The following is a 23,770-nucleotide window of genomic DNA, read 5'->3' on the forward strand; positions in this document are numbered from 1 at the left end:
CTTCTAATACCAGCCTGATATTAGTACTTCTATTTCCTACCGACATTCCTTTTCCTTGGCAGCTTCCTGATTCTAGGACTCCCCACCCAACAGTCAGTTTTTCCTCTTCTATTAGTATATTCACAAGTGACTTAAGGATGCACTTATTTGATCAGTCATTGTTTTACTTTCATTTCATTCCCCTCCTTATCTTGTCCTGTTATAATTAGATTGTAAGGCTTCAGGCAGGGTTTGAGACAGACAGACAGACAGACAGACAGACAGACAGACAGACAGACAGACGATGATAGATAGATGGATAGATAGATAGATAGATAGATAGATAGATAGATAGATGATAGATGATAGATAGATAGATAGATAGATAGATAGATAGATAGATAGATAGATAAGCACCCTCTGTTCTTCACCTAGCAGTTATAGTTGTAAATAAAAATGGATAAATAATAATATACCTACCTGTGAATAGTCTTAAAAATAAAAAAAGATACATAGATGCAGCCATCTCTGTCATAACCCCTATTTACAAGTAAGTATTCTCAAGGTCACACCAACCTAGATAAAAGAGGAATTGGATTGCCAGATAGAATAGTGGGTGATTTGATGCTGCAGAACGAGGCAGGCGGGATTTTTGACACCATATCTTTCACATCCATTTGGCAGAGCAGACACAAATTGTGGAACAAAGATCTTGAGAATGGGGTTGTAGATCTGGGAGATCATCCAGGTGACCCTAAGATCCCAACAATCCAGATGTTCAGGGTCATTTAGGTTAAACCATTGGTATGAGAATTCCCAGTTCCTAAAAATAAAGCCATCTGGATGTTTTCCTAGATCTGCTTTCCCGCTCCTAAGAGCTTTATTTTTATTGCTCTTGAGCAGGTTGGAAGATTTTTTTACATTTACTTTCACTGAAGCAAGAGAAACATGCCAGCATCCAGTTTGAGAACTTTGAAAAGATATCCCCTGACACCATCAGTCATTAAGCAAAGTAACGAGGCTGTCGTTATTACACAATGGCAATGTTTCCCAAGGGAAACAACAACCAAAAAACCAAAATATGCCAGCAACATATTTAACTGTAGAGTTAAAACCTGTGACATTTCCTTTTAAAGATATTATTGTTGTTCTTTTCATAACAACAGCTGAGAGTTAATTAAATGTTTCTGTCCAAGGGCCATGCATTCCAATTTGATTCTTAGGGCTTCTGATCACTTTTCCAATTGACTAAAGGTTTTTCTCAGTTTTGGACCAGCAAGTTTTATTTAGAGATGTCATGAAAATCACGATTTTCTGCTTGGAAAACATTATGAGTAGAAAATATGTGGGTGCTGCTGGCAGGCTGGGAATAGATGCATAATAATATGTATGCAACAATCATTTTCAGACAGTCCTCTCCTCTTTTCTGCTTCTTTTCTTCCTTTATTCCTTGCATAATATTGATTCCAAGCTGCATTACATGTAGGGCTGCACAAATTACCGTATTTTTGGCTCTATAAGACACACTTTTCCCCTCCTAAAAAGTAAGGGGAAATGTGTGTGCATTTTTTGGAGTGAATGCAGGTTGTGCAGCTATCCCTGAAGCCTCTTCAAGGCAATGGGAGGAATGCTCCCCATCCCCTGAAGAGGCTTGGCATGGCTATCCCTGAAGCCATGGAGAGGCGCTGAGCAGCTCTCGCTCTCTGTGCAGCGCCCCTTCAGCGAAGCAGGAGGAGAAATGGAAGGGGCTCCATTTCTCCTTTTGCTTCACTGATGGGGTGGTGTGCAGAGAGGGAGAGCTGTGCAGCGCCCCTTCAGCAAAGCGGGAGGAGAAATGGAGCCCCTTCCATATCTCCTCCCACTTTGCTGGAGAGGCACTGCACAGAGAGGGAGAGAATATTTTTTTTCTTGTTCTCCTCCTCTAAAACTAGGTGCGTCTATAGAGCAAAAGATACGGTATGCTCCTATTTTGGTTTTTGGTCTAGAAATAGTGCTTTCAGTAGAAATATCCCCACCCCCACCCAAAAACTTTACTTGTAAGAAATATACACCTTTTCTAAACAGAGCTGAACCAAAACAGAGGCTTTTTGTGCAAAAAGACTTGGAAAATGTGCATTTTCCCATTTTGGCAATTGTTCAGCCCTGTGAAATGGATTTAAACTGTTCATCTCAGAGGGATGGCAGGAAGCTTTGCTCTTGCTCTGATTTGGCTTCTTGTGAACAGCATAGAGCCAGATTTGGTTGGCTTTGGTATCATCTGGAAGCCTGTATGTAACAAGAGATGCCACTGTAGGTAGATATCTGTTGGATCAGTCTCCAGCTATTGCAGTTGGTGCCAACATATTCCAAGTTTACCAAATCCATATACAGTGGTGCCTCGCAAGATGAAAAGAATCCGTTCCGCAAGTCTCTTCGTCTTGCGGTTTTTTCGTCTTGCGAAGCAAGCCCATTAGCGGCTTAGTGGATTAGCGCTATTAGCGGCTTAGCGGGCTTAGCGGATCAGCTGATAAGCGGCTTAGCAGTTTAGCGGATCAGCTGATTAGCGGCTTAGCGGATCAGCTGTTAAGCGGCTTAGCGGATCAGCTGATAAGTGGATCAAGCACCTCCAAAATGGAAAACTCTTTCATCTAGCAGGTTTTCCGTCTTGCGAGGCATTCGTCTTGCGGGGCACCACTGTACAGTAGTACCTTGGTTCTCAAACTTAATCCATTCTGGAATTCCATTCCAAAACCAGAGCGTTCCAAAACCAAGGCACGCTTTCCCATAGAAAGTAATGCAAAATGGATTAATCCATTCCAGACTTTTAAAAGCAACCCCCAAAACAGCAATTTAACATGAATTTTACTAACAAGACCATTGATACACAAAATTAAAGCAATAATGTACTGCAGTCACTCACTCACTCAATCAGTCAGTAGCTGAACTGGGTTCCACAAAGTCACAAAAATGAAAAAGAGCCACAAAAACAAAAATGCAAAATAAATAGCAAAAACAGAAGACAGACCTCAGCGTAACACTCAAAACGGAAGTGTGGCACTTAAATCGGAAGCGTAAAACTCATAACGGAGCACGTTCGGCTTCTGAAAAAAGTTCGCAAACCGGAACACCTGCTTCTAGGTTTGCAGTGTTTGGGTTCCAAGTTGTTTGAGTACCAAGGAGTTTGAGAACCAAAGTGCCACTGTATTCAAATATAATGTGTTAACTCTGAAAGCTGTGCTTTTGCTTTTACACATTTATTAACGTTGTTGTAAAAAATTATCTCAAAAACCTGAAGCCATGCTAAAGGGACTTTCTCCTAATATAGCACTGCACTTCAGCTCAAACCAGCTTGACTTGTTACTGGATTGTTCAAAGGCCCCAGTCTACTGTCACAAAAGAAAGCATATTCTGAGTCTCCATAGTAATCTGGATAGCATTGTAGATTTTAGTAAAGTGGGGCCGATTTCAGTAGTGGAGCAATATTTTATTGTGGTCTCCTTATTGCAGTCAAAGGTAGATTGCAAAAGGTCAGTGTATTCCAAGTACATTTGTTAAGATATTTTGAAGCAAAGGATATTTCAGACCCTCCAAGAGTCCCTATTTTCCAGGGACAGTCCCAGATTTACAGAAGCTGTCCTGGTTTTTGACATAATCCCAGAATGTCCCGCTTTTCCTTAAGAAGCCCCTATTTTCATCAGAGAAATGTTGGAGGGTATGGAGTTATCCAACTCCCCAAGCCATCTGAAGGTAGTCCTGTATAGGGAAGTTTTTTTTAATGTTTAGTGTTTTATTATGTTTTTATATAATATAATAAATCTTTCTTGCGGTCCAAAGACCCATAACATAGAATTCAGAATAAAATACAGATTCATACAGACAACCCCCTGGAGAGGAAGACCAAGACGATATTTGTTTAGTCTTGAGTATGATGATCTGTGATACGTATGACTACTGAAAAAAACTTTGCCACGGCCACTGTGATATCATTAGACTTGTCGTCCAGAAGATATTCAGTATAGTAGGCTTCAGATTCACCCGGCCGATTTGCCAGTCGGGGTTTAATCAATAGATCCCTAGCTTGCTCATATTGTCTGCAATGCAGTAGGATATGCCTCATACAATCGATGTCCTGAGAGCATGCACAGAGCCTATTCTGATAAGGGATGCCTCTCAGTCTGCCATTTAGCACTTCTGATGGAAATACATTTAATCTGGCTTTGGTAAAAAGATGCAGATAAGTTGGTATGGACAGATTTCTAAGATATGTAGGTGTCTGAAAATCAAGCCCATAGTGAATTCCTACTGCTATTGGGCCACAGATAACATGAGACTGAGATCGGAGATCACATGTCCCAGAGCCTTTGCCTCAGAGATGTTTTTATATATGTTGGAAGCTGCTGCCCAGAGGCTTTGGGGCATCCCAGTCACATGGTGGAGTATAAATATGATGATGATGATGATGATGATGGAGGAATAGGACATCCCTATTTTCATTGGAGAAATGTTGGAGGGTATGATATTTGTGTCTTTGGCACACACTTACACCAAGTACACAAGCCTTTTGAATTGTGTCAAATACTTTTACCAATTATTGTATAAAATCAGTAAGTTGGATATGGCTACTTCTGCAGAATCACATATACGTAACATTGCAAATTTTATACTGCTTACATATGTCACGGTTTCCCATCTTCTAGTGAAAGAGAATCCAAACTCTCATCAGGAGGATATGTTCGATGCTCTATTTCTCTGCGGCAATGCAAAACTGTGATCATGTCCTCATGATTGCATCCCACTTAATCACTTGAATTTCCAGGAACTATCCGATCAGTGGGCTTCAAAACCTTCTTCCCTTAAGGAATCCTTGACATGAATTTGCCTTTCAAGAAGTGGATGCACGTGGCAAAGGTTTGGGGAGCATGTTGTTAGCTGCATTCCACAATTTGTGCAAAGCATCAACACACCTGACCTATTATATTTAGCTATGTGCTCCACAAGAACTGAGGGTATAGCCAAAATGTCTGGCATATCATCATCATAATTTTATTATTTATACCCCACCCATCTGTCTGGGTTTCCCTAGCCACTCTTGGCGGCTTACACATTGCAAGGATATATTCTTAAAGGGGCACAAGCTGTTGTCCACCATTGCTGCTCTTCTCATTAATACACCTCTTAGCCCCCAGGGTTCCTTGGAACACAGTCTGAAAACTTCAGTCTTGGACTGAAAATGGCTGCTTCTGCCTTGTGTGTTGATTTGATCATTATATTCACTATCTTTGGTTGTTTAATTTTAAATGTGTTAGAGGTTGCTCTGGGCATCCTTCATGACATGGGTGGGGAACCACCAGATGTTCCTGCCTGCAACATCATTATCCCTGACTACTGGCAATGCAGAAGGTCAATGGAGTTGATGGGAGCTGCAGTTTAAAACATCTGGAGGGCCACAGCTTTCCCACCCCTTCTTTCTGACAACACAAATGAGCCCATGCTGAGAAAATATGAAAAGGCAGCAGACAGGAAGTGCTAACATCCACTAGGCTACGCCTAATGTCAACACACTTGTGTGCAGACACTAACATGAGAGCCACTCTGGTGTGCAGTGGTACCTCAGGTTACATATGCTTCAGGTTACAGACGCTTCAGGTTACAGACTCCACTAACCCAAAAATAGTACCTTGGGTTAAGAACTTTGCTTCAGGATGAGAACAGAAATCGTGCGGCGGCGGCACGGCAGCAGAAGGAGGCCCCAATAGCTAAAGTAGTGCTTCAGGTTAAGAACAGTTTCAAGTTAAGAACGGACCTCCGGAACGAATTAAGTACATAACCAGAGGTACCACTGTACTGGTTAGAGTGCTGGACTGGGGCCTGGGCAGCCAGGGTTCAAAAACCCACTCAGCCATAAAACTCACTCAGCGATCTTGGGCTGGTTACTGTCTTGAAGCCTAAGCTACCTCACAAAGCTGTTGTTAGCATGAAATGAGGTGGGGAAGAACCATATATGCTGCCTTGAGTCCATGGGATGAAAGATGGGATAGAAATGTAATAATAAATAAAATAAAATATTTTAAAAATAAGGTATACTATATGGGTTTTTACCTGGTGGGCACTTTACAATTATTCCCCACCATCACCCTCCTTGCCCTGCGCTTCTCAGTGTGGATCTCCAGCTGTTGCAGTTGGGAATGAACCTTCCATGTCCGTATGAGTCAACTCCTGGATGCAACTCCTTGATCCTAGGGACTCCTACGCAATCAGCCCTGGTTAAAGGAACGTGGATGGTTTGGCAGGCTTTGATCAGGTTGCTCTGCAACCCCATTAAGACCGACATGCCTCCTGTTTGCTCCTCTCCTACCTCCCTTGGGTAAAGTACGTCAGGGCCTTGCAATACATAAAGCCTTCTCTCAGGGTGGGCTGAAGGCAGGAGGTATCAGAAGGAGTTGCAAAAGAGAATGAAGAGGGATCAGGGTTGTATGCAGGAGGCAGGCTGTAATTAAGTGTAGCGTGTGTGCTCTGGCAACAAGCCAAGCATTCCAGCCAAAGGGCAGAAGAACCAGAAGAACCAACATTTCTGCCACTATCCTTGTAATGGGGCTTATGAAAGAGGTAGCTCCCAGGGTGGGGAGGAGTTTTGAATGGTTTCTTTAAATGTAAAGGTTCATCATTGTTCCACCTAATGTGTATGTCTTTAAGGGGCCAGAGCAAGGGCCTGAGCAAGATAATGAGACCCAGCTTTACAGCTGTGAAACATAGCAGGTGCTGCTGAGTTGCATTGATTAAGGTGTGTCAGCATTTGCATGTAGTATATAAGGAGCAGCACCTAGCTCTCCCATTACCCTGGGGGTTGGGTTGGTGGTTGGGTCTGGTTTGTTGTTAATGTATTTAGTGTATAAGGAGTTTTTGTTTTCTTGTAATTAAAACCTTGTTTAAGTTATTTTTGAGTCCCTTTCTTTTTAATGCATGATCTCCCCAGCAAGCTCTCTGCAGCGCTACCATACTGCAAATAGCCAACATCTTTGGTTATGGGCCCAGCTGCTGAGTGGATGACTGCATATTTTTGGACTCTGAGAAAGGTTTGAAAACTCCTTCTCCTGTTAGTGTAGTTTTTGTGGGTCTGGAAGATTTCCAGAATGGTTGACCGGGTTCCTGAAGCTGAGAAGGCTCTGGTCTTCCCACAGCTAACAGATGAGAACTATAGTTTATGGTCTTTTCGGGTGGAGGCGCTTTTGACCTCTAGGGAAGTATGGACCTATGTAACTGAAGACCCTCCTGACCCTGTAACTAATGCTTGGTCAAAAGGAGATGCGAAAGCCAGGGCGATAATTAATTTGGCAGTCAGCGACCAGCAAGTAGTCTATATAAGGAATAAGAAAACTGCCAAAGAAATGTGGGACAGTCTTGCAGCAGTGCATGTTAGAAAAGAGTCAGCGTCTGCATTGACGTTTTTCAAGCAGCTGTACCAGACGAAGTTGCAGCCTGGTGGTGATTTGGCAGCACACTTGAGACGTCTGGAGGCAATACGCGGCGAATTAATTCGAAGGGACATGGACATACCTGATATTCAGTATGTTTTTATCATTCTTTGTTCCCTTAACGAGGACTTTGATGGTGTAGCTAGCCAGATATCTGCCGTCCCACCAGCACAATTAACTGTGGAAGGGGTAACGGCAAGATTAATGGGCGAGTTGGATAGAAGGGAGGCTTGTGCCATAAGCACTCCTATTTCCAGAAGTAATGAGGAACGCCATATGCAAACTTGTGGTGATGCGACTGCATTTAAAGCTGCAAAGCGTTGTTGGTTCTGCAATAAGCAAGGACATTTTGCAAAGGACTGCAGAGCCAAAAGAAAGCAAAGTACTCCCAAGCCTGTTTCTGCTCGTCAGTCACGGGTGTCATCTCAGCAGCCAACATCGCACCGTAAAGACAGAAACGAGCCGCGAGCTTTTCACGCTCGGACTGCAGATCATAAAAGAATTAAAGGTGCCAAGTGGAATTCTTTTATTGTGGACTCAGGAGCTTCTCACCACGTTTGCAACAATCGAAGCTTGTTTATTTCTTTCGAAGAGGAAATTGGTAATGTACATTTAGCCAATTCACAAGTCTTGCAGTCACTTGGCAGAGGTACTGTTAAACTTGACTCTTTAAACATTACAATAGCGAACTGCATTTACTGCCCATCAGTGGACAACTTATTATCAGTAAGGTGTTTTGCTCGTCAAGGCATAAGTGTGCGTTTCTTAAATTCAATGTGTGAGTTTTTTGAGGGGAACAAACGTCTATTGTATGCCCGGGACTCTGATGGTTTATATAGACTGTATTTTCGCACCTACTCCCAATTGCCTATAAATTGCAGAGCAGCACAGTCAAGCCAGGGGTTGAGGAATGCAAGGCCTCATTCCGGGTGTCTCCACGAGGCGCACAGAATTCTGGGACACTTGAATTTTGCTGATGTAATTAGGACGAAGAATATTGTTAATGGCCTCAACTTAAAGCCATGTAAATTCTTTATGCAATGTTTATCCTGTTGCAAGAATAAGATTAAGGTTGCACGCAAGGGTAGGTGCTCAGATAGGAAAGTAACTGAGCCATTTGAGCGTGTACATTGTGATTTAGTTGGGCCACTCCCACCATCATTAGGAGGTTCTAAGTACTGGCTTACCCTGATAGACCAGTATAGTAGATACTGTTGGACTTATGCAATAGCTGACAAGTCCCAAGCATTTGAGAAGTACAAAGTTTTTTGCAACTGGGTAAAAACGCACTTTAACAAACCAATTAAGAACCTGTTTTCTGACCGGGGCGGAGAATTTGTTTCTGAGGATTTTGAGAAATTCCTGGAAGCGCAGGGGACTACTCATGAGTTATCTTGCCCCGGAAGTCCCTGGCAAAATGGGCTTGTTGAAGTTGTGCAGCGTGACTTGCAGGCAGGGGTTAAAACGTATCTGCATGATGCTAATCTGCCCAAAGACTTTTGGGCTGAAGCGCTTAATGCGTTTTGTTATGTCAGAAATCGCAGTTATCATTCTGGTTTAGATGTCACCCCCTATGAGAAGCTGTTTAAAAAACGCCCTAATCTGAAATACCTACGCATTTGGGGTTCAGATGTAATTATGCATTATCCCGCTAAGCAGAAATTGGGTGAGCGTAGTGTCCAGGGTAAATTAATGGGCTACCAGCAGGGGGCGTACAGAATTTACATACCAGCAACTGGCAAATTTCATATTACCAGAAGCATGATACAAACTGTAAATTGGAATGGAGTTGCTGTTTTCCAAGATACTGATGGTATAGATAATACTGAGGAAGAAGAGGAAGAAGCAGCAGCAGCAGCAAGAAATGGTGCTTCTGAATTAATGGGAAAAGACAAAAAGCCTGTTGAATCTGATAATTTGTTTGATGATTTAAAGTCACAGGCACCCGAGGGGAGGTTAGATCCTCTTGAGTTTTCTGACCGTGAGCTTAGCCTACAGGCACCTCTTCAGTCTGACAATGATGACTTACAACCTGAAACTAGTAATTTACTTAGTCCCATTAAGTCTGAGGAGTCTGACTCTCCTTCTGGACTAAGACGTTCAGATAGAAAGAGGCAGAAGCCACAACGATTTGCAGATGAACATTTTAATACTGTGTATGCCAATAAGGTGGTTTTTGAGCCAAACAGCTACAGTGACGTTCAGAATTTACCTAAGCACCAAGCTGCAAATTGGTATAAAGCTATGAACTCTGAGATAGCTTCTTTAAAAGAGCATAACACATGGTCTCTTGTACCACAAACCCCAGATATGAGACTTATTGATTCAAAATGGGTTTATAGAGTTAAAATGAATGACAAAAATGAAGTTGTAAGGTACAAAGCAAGATTAGTTGCTAGGGGTTTTCAACAAATTCCAGGCGAAGATTATGATTTGTGTTATTCACCAAGTGTAAAATATGAAACAGTTAAACTTTTGTTAAAAGATGCATCACAACGTGGACATTCTGTTTATCACCTAGATATAAAAACTGCATATTTGTTTGCCGATTTAAAAGAACAAATTTTTATGCGTGTTCCTGAAGGCATAGATGCTGCTGAAGGTTTGGTATGCAAATTAAATAAATCCCTTTATGGTCTGCACCAAAGTGGAAGGAATTGGCACCAAACTTTAGCAAAAGAATTGCTGGCTATTGGTTTTTCACAAGGAAAGGCAGACAATTGTGTGTTTATAAAGGAAAGGGCAAACTCTGTAACAAAGATATGTATGTAGATGACGTGTTAATTTCTACAAAAACTAAAAATGAATATGTCCCAGGTGATAATCAAATTGCGGACATTTTTACAAAAGCACTTCCAAAGGTTACACATGAAAAACATGTACAAAGTATGCTTTATGTTTTGTTCCACAATGATGAACCGCAGGGGAAATGTTGAATGGTTTCTTTAAATGTAAAGGTTCATCATTGTTCCACCTAATGTGTATGTCTTTAAGGGGCCAGAGCAAGGGCCTGAGCAAGATAATGAGACCCAGCTTTACAGCTGTGAAACATAGCAGGTGCTGCTGAGTTGCATTGATTAAGGTGTGTCAGCATTTGCATGTAGTATATAAGGAGCAGCACCTAGCTCTCCCATTACCCTGGGGGTTGGGTTGGTGGTTGGGTCTGGTTTGTTGTTAATGTATTTAGTGTATAAGGAGTTTTTGTTTTCTTGTAATTAAAACCTTGTTTAAGTTATTTTTGAGTCCCTTTCTTTTTAATGCATGATCTCCCCAGCAAGCTCTCTGCAGCGCTACCATACTGCAAATAGCCAACAGTTCTGTCATCACCCATTCTGAATTGGAAGAGCTCTCTTCCCTCAGCCTCGGGCTCTTTCTGTTCATTGGGGCTTTTTCATACAGAGTCATGGTGTCTGCGTTGACTGCACTGCTAGTTCAGGGGCTTCAGGGTTTGACTTAGCCCAGCAAGTCACCTTGCATGTTCAGGTCGCACTTCAAGTACAGTAGAGTTATGGAACGTGTGATCACCAAATGTTCTTGGACTCCAGCTCCTATAAACTCCAGCCTGCCTGGCCAGTGGTCAGTAATGAAGGGAGCTCTGGTCCAAGAACATCTGCAGGGCCACAGTTTCCCCATCTCTGGAACAGAGGTTTGCAAGACCAGCTTCTATTATGGGTAGCTGTATGAAACTTCTGAATGGCTAGGCCTGTCCTTCTGTCCTTGCCTGGATTTCTGCTTGTTAAATTTGTTCCCTTACCCCTGCTTGAAGGCTCCTATACCAGATCTGAAAAATGGGTGAACATTTCCATGGCCCCAGCCTAATTCTGTCAAAGCACTTCATTGTAAAATACAGTGGTACCTCAGGTTACAATCACCTCAGATTACAAACACTTCAGGTTACAGACTCCGCTAACCTGGAAGTAGTACCTTGGGTTAAGAACTTTACCTCAGGATGAGAACAGAAATCGCGTGGCGGCGGTGCAGCAGCAGTGGGAGGCCCCATTAGCTAAAGTGGTGCTTCAGGTTAAGAACAGTTTCAGGTTAAGAATGGACCTCCGGAATAAATTAAGTTCATAACCAGAGGTAGCACTGTAATGAGTAGTGAAGTACTTCCGTGGTGATAGGCTCTGATATGTCATTGCGAGGGCTTTTTTTCAGCCAGATTTCACTGCAGCTTAGCTCTGGCACCTCTCAGATGGGCACCATTACCATTCTAAGAGAACAAGGGAGATGTTTGTACTGAGCTCCAGACCTCTTCCAGAAAAATAGCACTGGTCACTGCACACATTAGAAAAACACCCTTTTAATGAAGGGCATAAGGTGACCCGACCTGTGGAGATTGTTCCACTACCCTACCCAAATTTTCTGTCTTCTGCAAGAAATGAGAGAAGCATGAGGGAAACTGAAGAATACCATAGGGTGATGTTGATGGTGTCCTACAAATGCCCTGGGAAATGTCAGTGAACAAAGTGTGGCTTTTACATAGTAAATGCCTAGTGTAGAAGTTATAGATGGTTTTCAAAGAAGATTAGACAGTCTGATGGAGAATAAAGCTATTAGTGGCTACTAGTCAAGAACCTGCTTGCTCTGAATACCAGTTTCTGGAGAACAACAGCAGAAGAAAGCTATTGTCCTTCTGTCCAACTTCTGTGTTTGCCATAGGCATTTGGTTGGAAACAGGATGCAGAAGGGGACAGACTAGTCCATCTCAGCAGAGCTCTTCTTATTTGTGTTCAGGTTCAGCCCCCACTTTGCCCCCAGTCTGGCACATTTAAAGAGAGAGACTTATTCTCCAGGTTGCAGCCTGGGAACCCTACTGCGAGGCACTGTACAATGCTAAGGCACAAGGTGCAAACTGAAACCAACATCTTAAGGTAATTTAAAGAGCAGAGGGGGAAAGAATTAATTGCAGTTTCCTGGTTCTGTCCAGAAACCTAAAGGCAGGGGCAGGAATAAAATGTATCACAGTCGTATCGATAACACACAACATCTGGAGCCCTCCAGCCATGCCTCAACACCACTCTCATTTGATCTCAGGAAAGGCTTGCTTTTTATTACTTAGACAATAACAAGCTATTGCATTACTGAAGAGAAAGCATTCTAAGTTGTTAGGGGATATTAATGCAGTCCATTGTGTTCAAAGCTTGCCTCAGGGGCCCCTGTGGGACCTGCATGCCACCCAGGGCTACATTCCATTACTTCCTGTTAAGAAGAAAATGGATCACAAGTGTCTTTATGACTGCAGGCTGCCAGCATCACAAAATGGAGTTGCCTCACTCCCATCCCATCTTCTTTAGCTCCTTAACAAACCTGTTTAAAACACCTACAGTGATGGGGCCTCTTCTGGGAACTTAGATACAAGGGGGCACCACCCTGTCCATCCAGTTCTGTTAAGCCCGGAGATGCTGGCATTGTCATCCTTCGGCAAAGCTGTATGTAAGTTGAGCAGATGAAATTGGAGATATAGGGCTTTGAGACCTTAGTCATTGTAGTTCTAACATTTGCTGCTGCACACTGTAGAAAGGATGGAAGCAGCAGGCTGTGGTGGTGAGCACCAGTCAACACAATGCAACTCTTCCCATCACAATAATATAAAATGGCAGCAGCTGCCCTAGGGGTCTGCTCTGTATTTGGTGTTCTCTAGAAAGGGTTCAATTAGTTGAGCCCCTTGGTTCACATTTTGAGACACTATAATTATTGTACTATGCAGGGGGTGGCAGATGCATTCTTGATGCAGATAAGGTAAGGGAGAAGCACCGTCATGGAAAGTAACCATATGAAATGGGCATTTGATGCAGAGTTTCCCAAACTTGGGTCTCCAGCTGCTTTGGGACTACAGTTCCCATCATCCTTGACCATTGGTCCTGCTAGCTTGGGACAATGGGAGTTGTAGTCCAAAAACAGCTGGAGACCCAAGTTTGCGAAACCCTGATCTGATGTGATAAGGAACTGCGGTGTGGTGTTGGAGAGGACCACAAAGGACCTACAGCCACCAGCCACCATCGTTTTGAACTGTGCTTGGGAAGAAGGAAATGGGGTGGTGCAGATGAAGGAAATCTCTTTTGTTCTTTGAGGCAGTGGGATGACGTGATTAGCCACACGCTAATTAGAGATTATTTTCCTACATCTTCTGCACTCGCCCAGTGCCCTTATTTCGTCTGCTTTTATTTCTCACGTTATTTCTCCTCCCAAACATTTTCTAGTCATTCTACAGACTCTTTAGGGAAGGGGCAATTTCTTATTGCAGCATTATCTGTACAGGATCCAGCAGAATAGGCCCATCATTCAAAATTATGTCTCTAAGAGGTATGATCATTCACAAGATGATAGCTCAGGCGTGACTTTTTGTGTGGCGTGTGAGTGGGATGAGATGGATGTAAGGGAAACACCGATTCTGTTTCCTAAACAGAAAATGGAAATCAATCTAGAGCAGCTAAATTATATGCACTGTTTAAATTATACCTTCTGCCATTCCGTTCATACCAGTCATCCCTCTTTTCCTTTAGATATGCGGAAGAAATAAACCAACAGATCTTGAGAGCCTAAATTATATACACTGCTTAAATTATACCTTTTGCCATTTCATTCATACCAGCCATCCTTCCTTTCCTTTAGATATGAGGAAGAAATAAACAAACGCACTGGAATGGAATTCACCTTCATGACACTCAAAAAGGTAAAGTAGACCCAAAACTCTTCAGTTTCACATCCATGCAGTGGTAATGCTGGTCCCCAGCCCTATACCCACCTCCCTCGATGACAGCGGCATGACTGGCAGGTTTACATAAAATCTCTTATGGAAGAGAGAGAAAACTTTTAAAGGCTTTTCCATTTTGGGGGGTTGGGCCACTTCTTTTGTTTAAACCAGGAACCCCAAGAATTGTCCCTTGATGAGATTGTCTGCTTTGGAATGGACACAGACAGGCATGAGAGAGAGACAAAGAGGGAGAAAAATGGAAACAGTGTGATTGTGTCTGCCTGAAAAGGGTGGTTATAGGTCCATTTGGACCACTAGGAATAAATGAAAAACAAACAAAGTGCTTATTTAAACCAAAAGGGTTGAAGTTCAAAAAGGTGTCAACCATCTCTTTTTTAATATAATATATATGCTGGAAAAAAATATTACTGAAATGAATAAAGTGAAAGAAGGGTTGAAAATTTAGTTCTCAAAATTAGACATTTTGGCTTTTTAATTTTCAAAATTGATTTGCACTTTCTAATCCAACTTGTTAGTTTTGTCAATGTCCTGGCTGCCTCTTACAGAACAAGCAAAACTTGGACTGCAATAATTGTCAAATCCTTGCAGCGTTTGTTATTTCTAGATACTGCTGTAAATGAATCATGATTTTGGGCAGCAGCCATATTATTGTATCGAATAATTTTGGCCTCTGACCTTGATTATAATTATTCTTCTGAAAAGGAGGTTTTAAAAACATTGGAACCAAGACAACCTGTAATTGCTCATTGTCATCTGGCAGTCAGACAAGCATGTCTGGGACAAACCTGTATGATTATAAGAAACTTGTTCAAGATTTCCATGATGTTTTAAGTGCAAACAGAAATTTCCAGCCTTTCCTGTTCTTAAGGCATAACGACGCTCTTGTGTTACTTCTAAGTTGCCTCACTCCACCTCTTGACGGACAGCCTTGAATGTTCATTGAAGGTGATTGCTAAGGGGACCTTTAAGTACGAAACAAAGCTGGGCGTCAAAAAATATTCCCTGTGATATACTGCTGCTGCTATGAATTATGAATTCCTTTTACATGTGTTCATCCTGCATTGAAACCAGCTTGCAACTACCTTTCTGTTTACTCTGCTGGTGCCATTCAACAGCCTAATTTTTTCTTCTAATTCAAAGAGTAATTTGTGGACCAGCCCAACTTCCTTCCTTCTGTGATCCACCTAATTTCCAACAGAACGAAGAGTTATATGCAACAGTGTCATACCATTTGGGCAATGACTTCTCCTTGTGCAAACAAAAATTTTCCTCCCTCCCCCCCTCCCTCCCAAATCTGTTTATGGGGTTCCCCCTAACCAGAGGCACCATCTTTGCAAGTTGATTGAGCGGTCCGATCGACATCCTGATGTCACATGTGCAATGTCCTGAGGGCCGGGGGCAGAGCCGAACGTCCTCTGAACATTGAGGGGGTCTGGTCTCATCAAAAATACATTGGGGGGGGGACTGCCTTAGCCCCTAGGAGTTGGTGTAAAGGTTAAGGTGAAGGGACCCCTGACCATTAGGTCCAGTTGCAGACGACTCTGGGGTTGTGATGCTCATCTCGCTTTACTGGCCGAGGGAGCCTGCGTTTGTCCACTGTTTTTCCGGGACATGTGGCCAGCATGCCTAAGGTGCTTCTGGCAAAACAAGAGCAGCACACAGAAACACCGTTTACCTTCCCACCGGAGCGGTACCTATTTATCTACTTGCACTTTGACGTGCTTTCGAACTGCTAGGTTGGCAGGAGCAGGGACCGAGCAACGGGAGCTCACCCACATCGCAGGGATTCGAACCGCCAACCTTCTGATCGGCACGTCCTAGGCTCTGTGGTTTAGACCACAGCTCCACCCGCGTCCCAGGAGTTGGTGTGCATGCCCCTAACCCTCCAGAGCAAATGGCAGCATAAGGAAAAGGAGAGGGAAGGGAAGTTTGTTGCAGATGCCCTTGTACAAATGGAACAACTTTGTTTGATGCAACCCTAAAGGAGTGATAAAATCTTACATATATTTTGGGACATGGAGCGAAAAGGGAAGTGTATAACCCAAACCTAAATGAGAGCAGGTACACATACCAGAACTCCCTCAATCTGTGATTTTGGTTTCCAAACAGGAAATTTGGAGTTCCTCTAAAGTAGGGATATGGAACCTGTGGCCCTCTGGATGCTGTTGGACTCCAACTCCCATCAGCCCCATTCAACATGGTTAATGATCAGGGATGATGGGGATTGTGGTCCATCAGCATCTGCGTGGCCTCCTCAAAAGCTTCCGAAAAGTTTTCCAACAAGGAGGAGGTGGAGGAGGAAAAGCAAACCTGGAAAGTAGATTGTACACATGTTGTGATCTTCCATGTGCAGCTTCAGAAGAAGGCTGGGTGAGTTTTGGACGCAGCTCAAACGTGGCAGCAGTGAGACTGTATATGCTTGCCATCACCTTATACAAATTGAGCATGCCCCAGAATAATCTGTACTGCCTGGAGATGCAGTAGTAAATGTGTTAGAGGGTTCATTAACAAAGAAGTCAACATGGAAAGTGTTCCTGAAAAGCAGAAGGTTTTTTAAAAACCACTGATCTTTGGCATGGGTGTATGTTTTTAAGCAGCTTGTATTTTGTAACGGCACATATGGAAGTAGGAGTACCAGTGTATGATTATTCAATCCCTGTGGTACTGAATGGGGAAGGTCAGAGTTATGGTGGGAATGTTTAGAGAGCATCTAAGCATTGGTCAAGGGACGCGGGTGGCACTGTGGGTTAAACCACAGAGCCTAGGACTTGCCAATCAGAAGGTTGGCGGTTCGAATCCCCGTGACGGGGTAAGCTCCCGTTGCTCAGTCCCTGCTCCTGCCCACCTAGCAGTTCGAAAGCATGTCAAAGTGCAGGTAGATAAATAGGGACCGCTCCGGCGGGAAGGTAAACGGTGTTTCCGTGTGCTGCTCTGGTTCACCAGAAGCAGCTTAGTCATGCTGGCCACATGACCCGGAAAAACTGTCTGTGGACAAACGCCAGCTCCCTCGGCCTATAGAGCGAGATGAGCGCGCAACCCCAGAGTCGGTCATGACTGGACCTAATGGTCAGGGGTCCCTTTACCTTTAAGCATTGGTCAGCAGAGGGTACTTCTCCCCCTCTCCAACAATATGTTGCGGCACTCTTAACTTTTGGTCAGAAGTTCCAACTCAAATGAAAAAGCACAAACTCTTCTTCTCTTGCTGTTCTACACAGGATCTGGACAACGGCTTCCTGCACAAAACTGAACTTGAAGCGAAACTGAGTGGACTTCTTGCTGTAGCAGAGTTGATGAAAAATATCTATGAACAGGTAAGAGGAAGCATGAAAGAGCACGGTGGGCTACAGGTGTGTTTTGCTTGCGTAAAGATTGGACTGTTGGTCAATGGTGAATTTCCAGAGAGAATTCAGTTTTCTGTATGTTCCTAATTCAGTGAAGGTTCTCCTTAGTGCTTGTTCAGTTTTTAAGCAAAACACAGAGACACCTGTGGGTTACAGCTCATTCTCCATACAAAATCAGTGCAAAGCGAACAATGCTGCCACATAATAATTGGTGGGAACCATGCAATTTGATCTTACAACAACACTGTCTGAGGCGTCAGAGCACACCAAGTGACACTTTCTCAGCCAAGGCTGATCTCTTAAGAACAGCCTTGCAAGACAAGGCAAACTCTTTTTTCAAAACAACAACAGCACCGTAGCTTCAATGATGGCCAGAGACAAATTAGGAAGACAACTGCAAATTATATATTTTTAAAAAATAATAATAATCAGGGTTTATTTACTTTGACAAAACTCATAGAGCATGTAGCTGTGACATGAGCCCACCCTTCCAAAACATATTACACCAGTTACGACCCAAGCTGAGAAGCAAGACCTCTAATCTCCCTCAGGCACAGGATCTGCAACCAGGGTGCAATGACAGCCCTACTTGTTTGAGACACAAACATCTTCAGCTGCTTCAGGAAGGAATTCCCCAGCAGCACTCACTCTCCTGCCCACATCGCCCTCATTGCATTTGGCCTAGATACATAATCAGACGGTAACTTTTCCTTAGGAATTCAAGATATGCTATCCGCAAGGAGAGTCTGCTGAACTGCTTGGCTCAATCTAGCATGACAGTTCCTCTCCGTTGTGGAGACTGGCCCAGCCTTGCCAGTTGCTTTGGAAAGCCCATTCTGTTGAGGACAATCTTTCTCACTCTCGTTTGTAAACCCATTTCTGTTGTGCTCTTGGAATCCTGCTCCAATACCTCTTTCTTAAACCAAGCTTTTCTGCAATCACTCCGACCCCATCTACCTCCTTCTACCTGTGCCAGATATAGCGCCTTTGCCCTGCCCTCTCTTAAAATGTAGGCTCACTTCAAGTCACTTGACCTTCCCTGCTTTGTCTGATGCCAAATAAATTAAGGAAGAGGTGTTTCAAAGCTTTCCTGAGCTTTATCATGCACATTGAGGTTTAGAACTCCCATTTATTGCTCCCATTTCACAGACAGTGCTCCAGCGATCAGCATAAAATGACTCCAAGGTTATTACATTAATGGAGTGGCCTGTTAATTAAAGTAGAGCTAGTTTGTCACCATGCCTCCTTTGCTTCCATTTTTCTTGTGCATTGGTTGCTTCGGCCAAAAGGTAGAGACCGTAATGGTTGCTAGGACTGGCAGAGATTACCGTATTTTTCGCTCCATAAGGCACACCTGACTATAAGACACACCTAGTTTTTAGAGGGGGAATGCAAGAAAAAAAATATTCTTTAAAGGGAGCACTGAGCAGAGCCTGGGATGCATACAGCCTGTGTGTGTGTGCATACAGCCGCATGGAGCGTGTGTGTGTGGCGCTTGCAGGCTTTTCCCCAAGGAGGGAGAAGGGCAGCCCTTCACCTCCTCGGGGAAAAGCTCCCAAGAGCTGCACACACACTCCACATGGCTCTTGAAAGGGAGCGCGGCTCTTGGGGGCTTTTCCGGGAGGTGGGGGAAGGGACAGAGCACGGCTAAGCCAGAAGCTAGAACAGCAAGAGGGAGCGCTGCACAGCGTTCCCTCTTGCTGTTCTGGCTTCTGGGATAGCTGTGCAAGCCTGCATTCGCTCTCTAAGATGCACACACATTTCCCCTTTTTAGGAGGGAAAAGGTGCATCTTATAGAGCAAAAAATACAGTACTTTTTGTAGGCTCTTTCCATTGATGTGTTGTATCTTCCTGTGCCTCTGGTCCTTTTCCTCCCTACTTTGTATTTCACAAGCAGTCTTGGTAGGCAGAGAGCCTGCAGAAGTTTCCATTTACAAATGCAAATGTCACCAGCAGTAAGAGATCATAACTGTAGCAGTGGATTCCCCTACCCGCTGCCCACCTGCTTATCCCTCAAATTGCACCACACACATTTTAGCACCCTCAGATCCTCAGCTTCAGGATGCTTCACTTATTTCAAGCAGGTTACTAGACCTTAAGGTTACTGAAGTAAGTTTGAAAATGTGTGGGCAGTGTCTAGGACAAAAATTCAGAAGACAAAGTACAGTGGTGCCTCGCAAGACGAAATTAATCTGTTCCGTGAGGCTCTTCGTATAGCGGTTTTTTCGTCTTGCGAAGCAAGCCCATTGACAGCTTAGCGGATTAGCACTATTAGCGGTTTAGCGGCTTTTAGCGATCAGCTGTTAAGCGGCTTATCAGCGGATCAGCTGATAAGCGGCTTAGGGCTTAGGAAAAGGGGGGGGAGAGGGAAAAAACCCCGCAGGAACTCGCAAGACGTTTTCGTCTTGCAAAGCAAGCCCATAGGGAAATTCGTTTTGCGAAGCGCCTCCAAAACGGAAAACCCTTTCGTCTAGCGGGTTTTCCGTCTTGCGAGGCGTTCGTCTTGCGGGGCACCACTGTAGAGGCTGAATAGGATTTCCAGTGTCCAAGACACATAGCTGAATATTTTGGATAAACACTGGGAGAGACAAATGGCTATCAGAAGCAATATGTGAACAGACATGTGCACAGTTGTCTGACCTGCTTCATTCATAACCGCTGTGAGATCTACAGATGGAGGGTGGCATACAAATTTAGTAAATAATTATGCCCAGCTTTACATGGCACTGAAATCTAGACATTTTAAACGCAAACAGTTTCACCTCTGTGGTGCATGAACAGATGAGAAGTCAGAGTTATAGCCAAGCCTAGACTGTAGTAGTGTTAGGAGTAGGAATGTACGGATGTGTCTAGGGCCGGATTTAGGTTTGATGAGGCCCTAAGCTACTGAAGGTAATGGGTCCTTTTTTTATGCCCAGCTGTCCTTTGTCAACAACAAATTGTCACTGTTTTTTGTGTTGAATGTATGCTATATGGTAATTTATGGACCTAATAGGTTTCTAAAGGCTTTTGCACATAACAAAATATGTATTTTATCAAAGTAATTGATATAGAAATGAGCAAACCAATGGTATTTTAGGGAGCAGGCTAGCAGGCGGGGCTCATTACTTACATCATAGGAGTCTACACAACACAAAACACCATTGCTGTATGTGGGTTTTATTTTATTTGTTTTTTATCTTATATTTTGGAAATGTACACCCAGGTGTGTTTTTTCCTTTAATTTTTTTTTTGGGGGGGGGCCAAGAGAGTGGGGCCCTATGCCAGTGGCGGAGCTTCATGCTTTGGCACCGGGGGGCGGAGAGCAGAAGGGACACGGCTGGCATGTGTCCCAAGGCATGGCGTGCTGCCCAAAGGGGCGCGGCGCCCAGCATGGGCGGGGGGCAGCCACTATGGCACCCCACTGGGATCACACTGCCGGGGGCGGTGCGCTCCCCCCCCACTCTTCTTCCTCCGCAAGTGCCCTAAGCTATAGCTTGTTTAGCTTATACATAAATCCAGCAGTGGGTGTGTCTCAATCCACATTCCTTTATTATTTTCCATTGCACGGCTATTGGTTAATTTTGCACAAGCCTTTCTTCTGTTTCTCTGTCCAACATTATGGAAATAACTTTTCTAAACATATCATAGCACTTGAGGTGGGAGAGAAGTTCCATTCAGTTCATTCTATAGGCAAATCTACCAAATTTGCACTTCCCAGACCAATATGCAAATCGATGGCCTGCGGTGAATTTTTTCCTAGGGGAACAGTTAGGGCCAGAGGCACCAGCTTGTGAAGGTGATGGGGGCGTGACGTCACATAGAATCATAGAATCCTAGAGTTGGAAGAGACCACAAGGGCCATCGAGTCCAACCCCCTGCCAAGCAGGAAACACCATCAGAGCACTCCTGACATATGGTTGTCAAGCCTCTGCTTAAAGACCTCCAAAGAAGGAGACTCCACCACACTCCTTGGCAGCAAATTCCACTGTCAAACAGCTCTTACTGTCAGGAAGTTCTTCCTAATGTGTAGGTGGAATCTTCTTTCTTGTAGTTTGGAACCATTGCTCCATGTCCGCTTCTCTGGAGCAGCAGAAAACAACCTTCCTCCCTCCTCTATGTGACATCCTTTTATATATTTGAACATGGCTATCATCTCACCCCTTAACCTCCTCTTCTCCAGGCTAAACATGCCCAGCTCCCTTAGCCGTTCCTCATAAGGCATCGTTTCCAGGCCTTTGACCATTTTGGTTGCCCTCCTCTGGACATGTTCCAGTTTGTCATGTGTGAGCTTCTTGGGCTTTGGGAAGAAGGCACCAGGGGAACATTTAGGGCTCTAGCGTAGTTCCCCTAGTCCACTGACCACACCCCACTGATGCAAACCAAAATACAGCTATCTTTCAGCATTTGCAGTTATCCAAATTTTGTGATGCAGTTATCTAACCAAACAATGTCTTTCAAATATATATATATATATAAGCATGTATAAGGGGAAATTGTATCAAGGTGGCATTGTTTGTGCTTAAAGTATCTAGATTGAAGATTCTGGGCCATGAAAAACAGGGTATGATTGAAAGGGTCAAGCAAATGTAGTTGTTTAACATTTTGTTGAGTAGCCAGTCATTTTAATTATTGTTTCAATGGGGTTTAAAGAGTGTACATTGCCTTGATATTTTATCAGAGGGTGGTGTATTAATACTTCTATAAATAAAAATGTGCACACATGTCTATCTGGTTTGCTCATATATGTTTATATAGTGTTTTGATAGCCATTTGCCCCACCCAATCTTTAAATAGAACCTTCAGCTACGTGTCTTGAAAACTGGATATTCTGTTCAGCCTTCACTTTGTCAGAGTTCATGAATTTACAGAGGGGGAGCCCTGTTGGTCTTTAGCAGCAAAATCAACTACCTTAAAAATAAAATTAATGAAGTGGCTAACGGCTCATCACAAAGCCATCTGCCTGGCTCCGCCTTCTGCCATGACTCTGCCTCTTCGCCCCTCCCCAAAGTTGCCAGCCTTAATTGCTATAGAGTTAGCATATCCTGGCTGTTGCCATTCTTCTGTGAATGCTTCAGAACTGTGCACACATACTTCTCTCTGCATCTATACCTCTAGGCTTTAGTTCCTTTTAAAATGAGGGTGTAAAGGTAAAGGTAAAGGGACCCCTGACCGTTAGGTGTAAAGGTGGCGTTAATCTCGCTTGATTGGCCGAGGGAGCCGGTGTACAGCTTCCGGGTCATGTGGCCAGCATGACTAAGCCACTTCTGGCGAACCAGAGCAGCGCACGGAAACGCCGTTTACCTTCCCGCCAGAGCGGTACCTATTTATCTACTTGCACTTTGACATGTTTGCGAACTGCTAGGTTGGCAGGAGCAGGGACCGAGCAACGGGAGCTCACCCCGTGGCGGGAATTCGAACCGCCGACCTTCTGACCAGCAAGTCCTGGGCTCTATGGTTTAACCCACAGTGCCACCCGCATGCAAAAATTCTTGTTTACTTTAATCAGGAAATAGGTATATATGGAAGAGACAGTAATTTGAGAACTCTGCTTGGTGGCAAGCAGTTTTTTGCTACAGGTGGGCAAAGCGTGGATTCCAGCCTCTGCCTTTGTTCCTTCCCAGTGAGGCAAGAGTCAGGGCAAGCAAAACAGCAACCCTCCATGTGGAAACATTTTTAAACTTACCATAAAAGTGAGGAAAAACCGAAGGGCTGAGACTGGTGGAGTGAATCCATTTGCCCAATGGAGATTGGCTGTCACAAACCAAGGTTGTTTAGAGAAAGGCATAGGTTGGAGGAGGAGGAAGCTGGACAAAAACACCCAAAAGTGTTCTGGCTTCAGAATCCTTCAAGTTAGATCTTGCCTGCCCTTCAGCCACACAGGCATGTGTGTGTGGTTTGCTAGCTGGGATTATGATGCCTTTGAGAGTTACTGAGCTGAATCCAGTCTTTATTAGGTGCAGTCCGGGCACCCTTCCTCTGTATCATGACAGCATCAGTCATGCTGCGGGTATGTGCCAGAGGTCAGGGAGCTGCTACATGTTAGAGAGAGAGAGAGAGAGAGAGAGAGAGAGAGAGAGAGAGAAGGGAGGGAGGGAGGGAGGAAAGAAGGAAGGAAGGAAGGAAGGAAGGAAGGAAGGAAGGAAGGAAGGAAGGAAGGAAGGTAGGTTTTGGATCTAGGTGGAAATAGGGAATAGCTCATGGGCAGAGCTCATATTTTCATGCAGAAGGTCTCAGGTTCATTTCCAGATGGGATGTTAGGATTTCAACCCTCCCTACGCTGCAGTTATTGTATTGTTGGATCA

General features: G+C 43.9%; 1 protein-coding gene across 1 annotated transcript in view; it reads left to right on the forward strand.

The window, feature by feature from the left end:
- LOC309331770 (uncharacterized protein) overlaps positions 1 to 23,770 on the forward strand; it is a 54,799-nt gene that overhangs the window by 15,692 nt on the left and 15,337 nt on the right. Inside the window, exons 3-4 of the mRNA XM_081844285.1 lie at positions 14,043 to 14,103; positions 17,361 to 17,456. Of these exons, the coding sequence (XP_081700411.1) occupies positions 14,043 to 14,103; positions 17,361 to 17,456 (157 nt within the window). The remainder of the gene's footprint in view (positions 1 to 14,042; positions 14,104 to 17,360; positions 17,457 to 23,770) is intronic.

The sequence above is a fragment of the Podarcis erhardii genome, assembly GCF_964252035.2.
Source record: "Podarcis erhardii genome assembly, chromosome: 2".
NCBI lineage: Eukaryota > Metazoa > Chordata > Lepidosauria > Squamata > Lacertidae > Podarcis > Podarcis erhardii.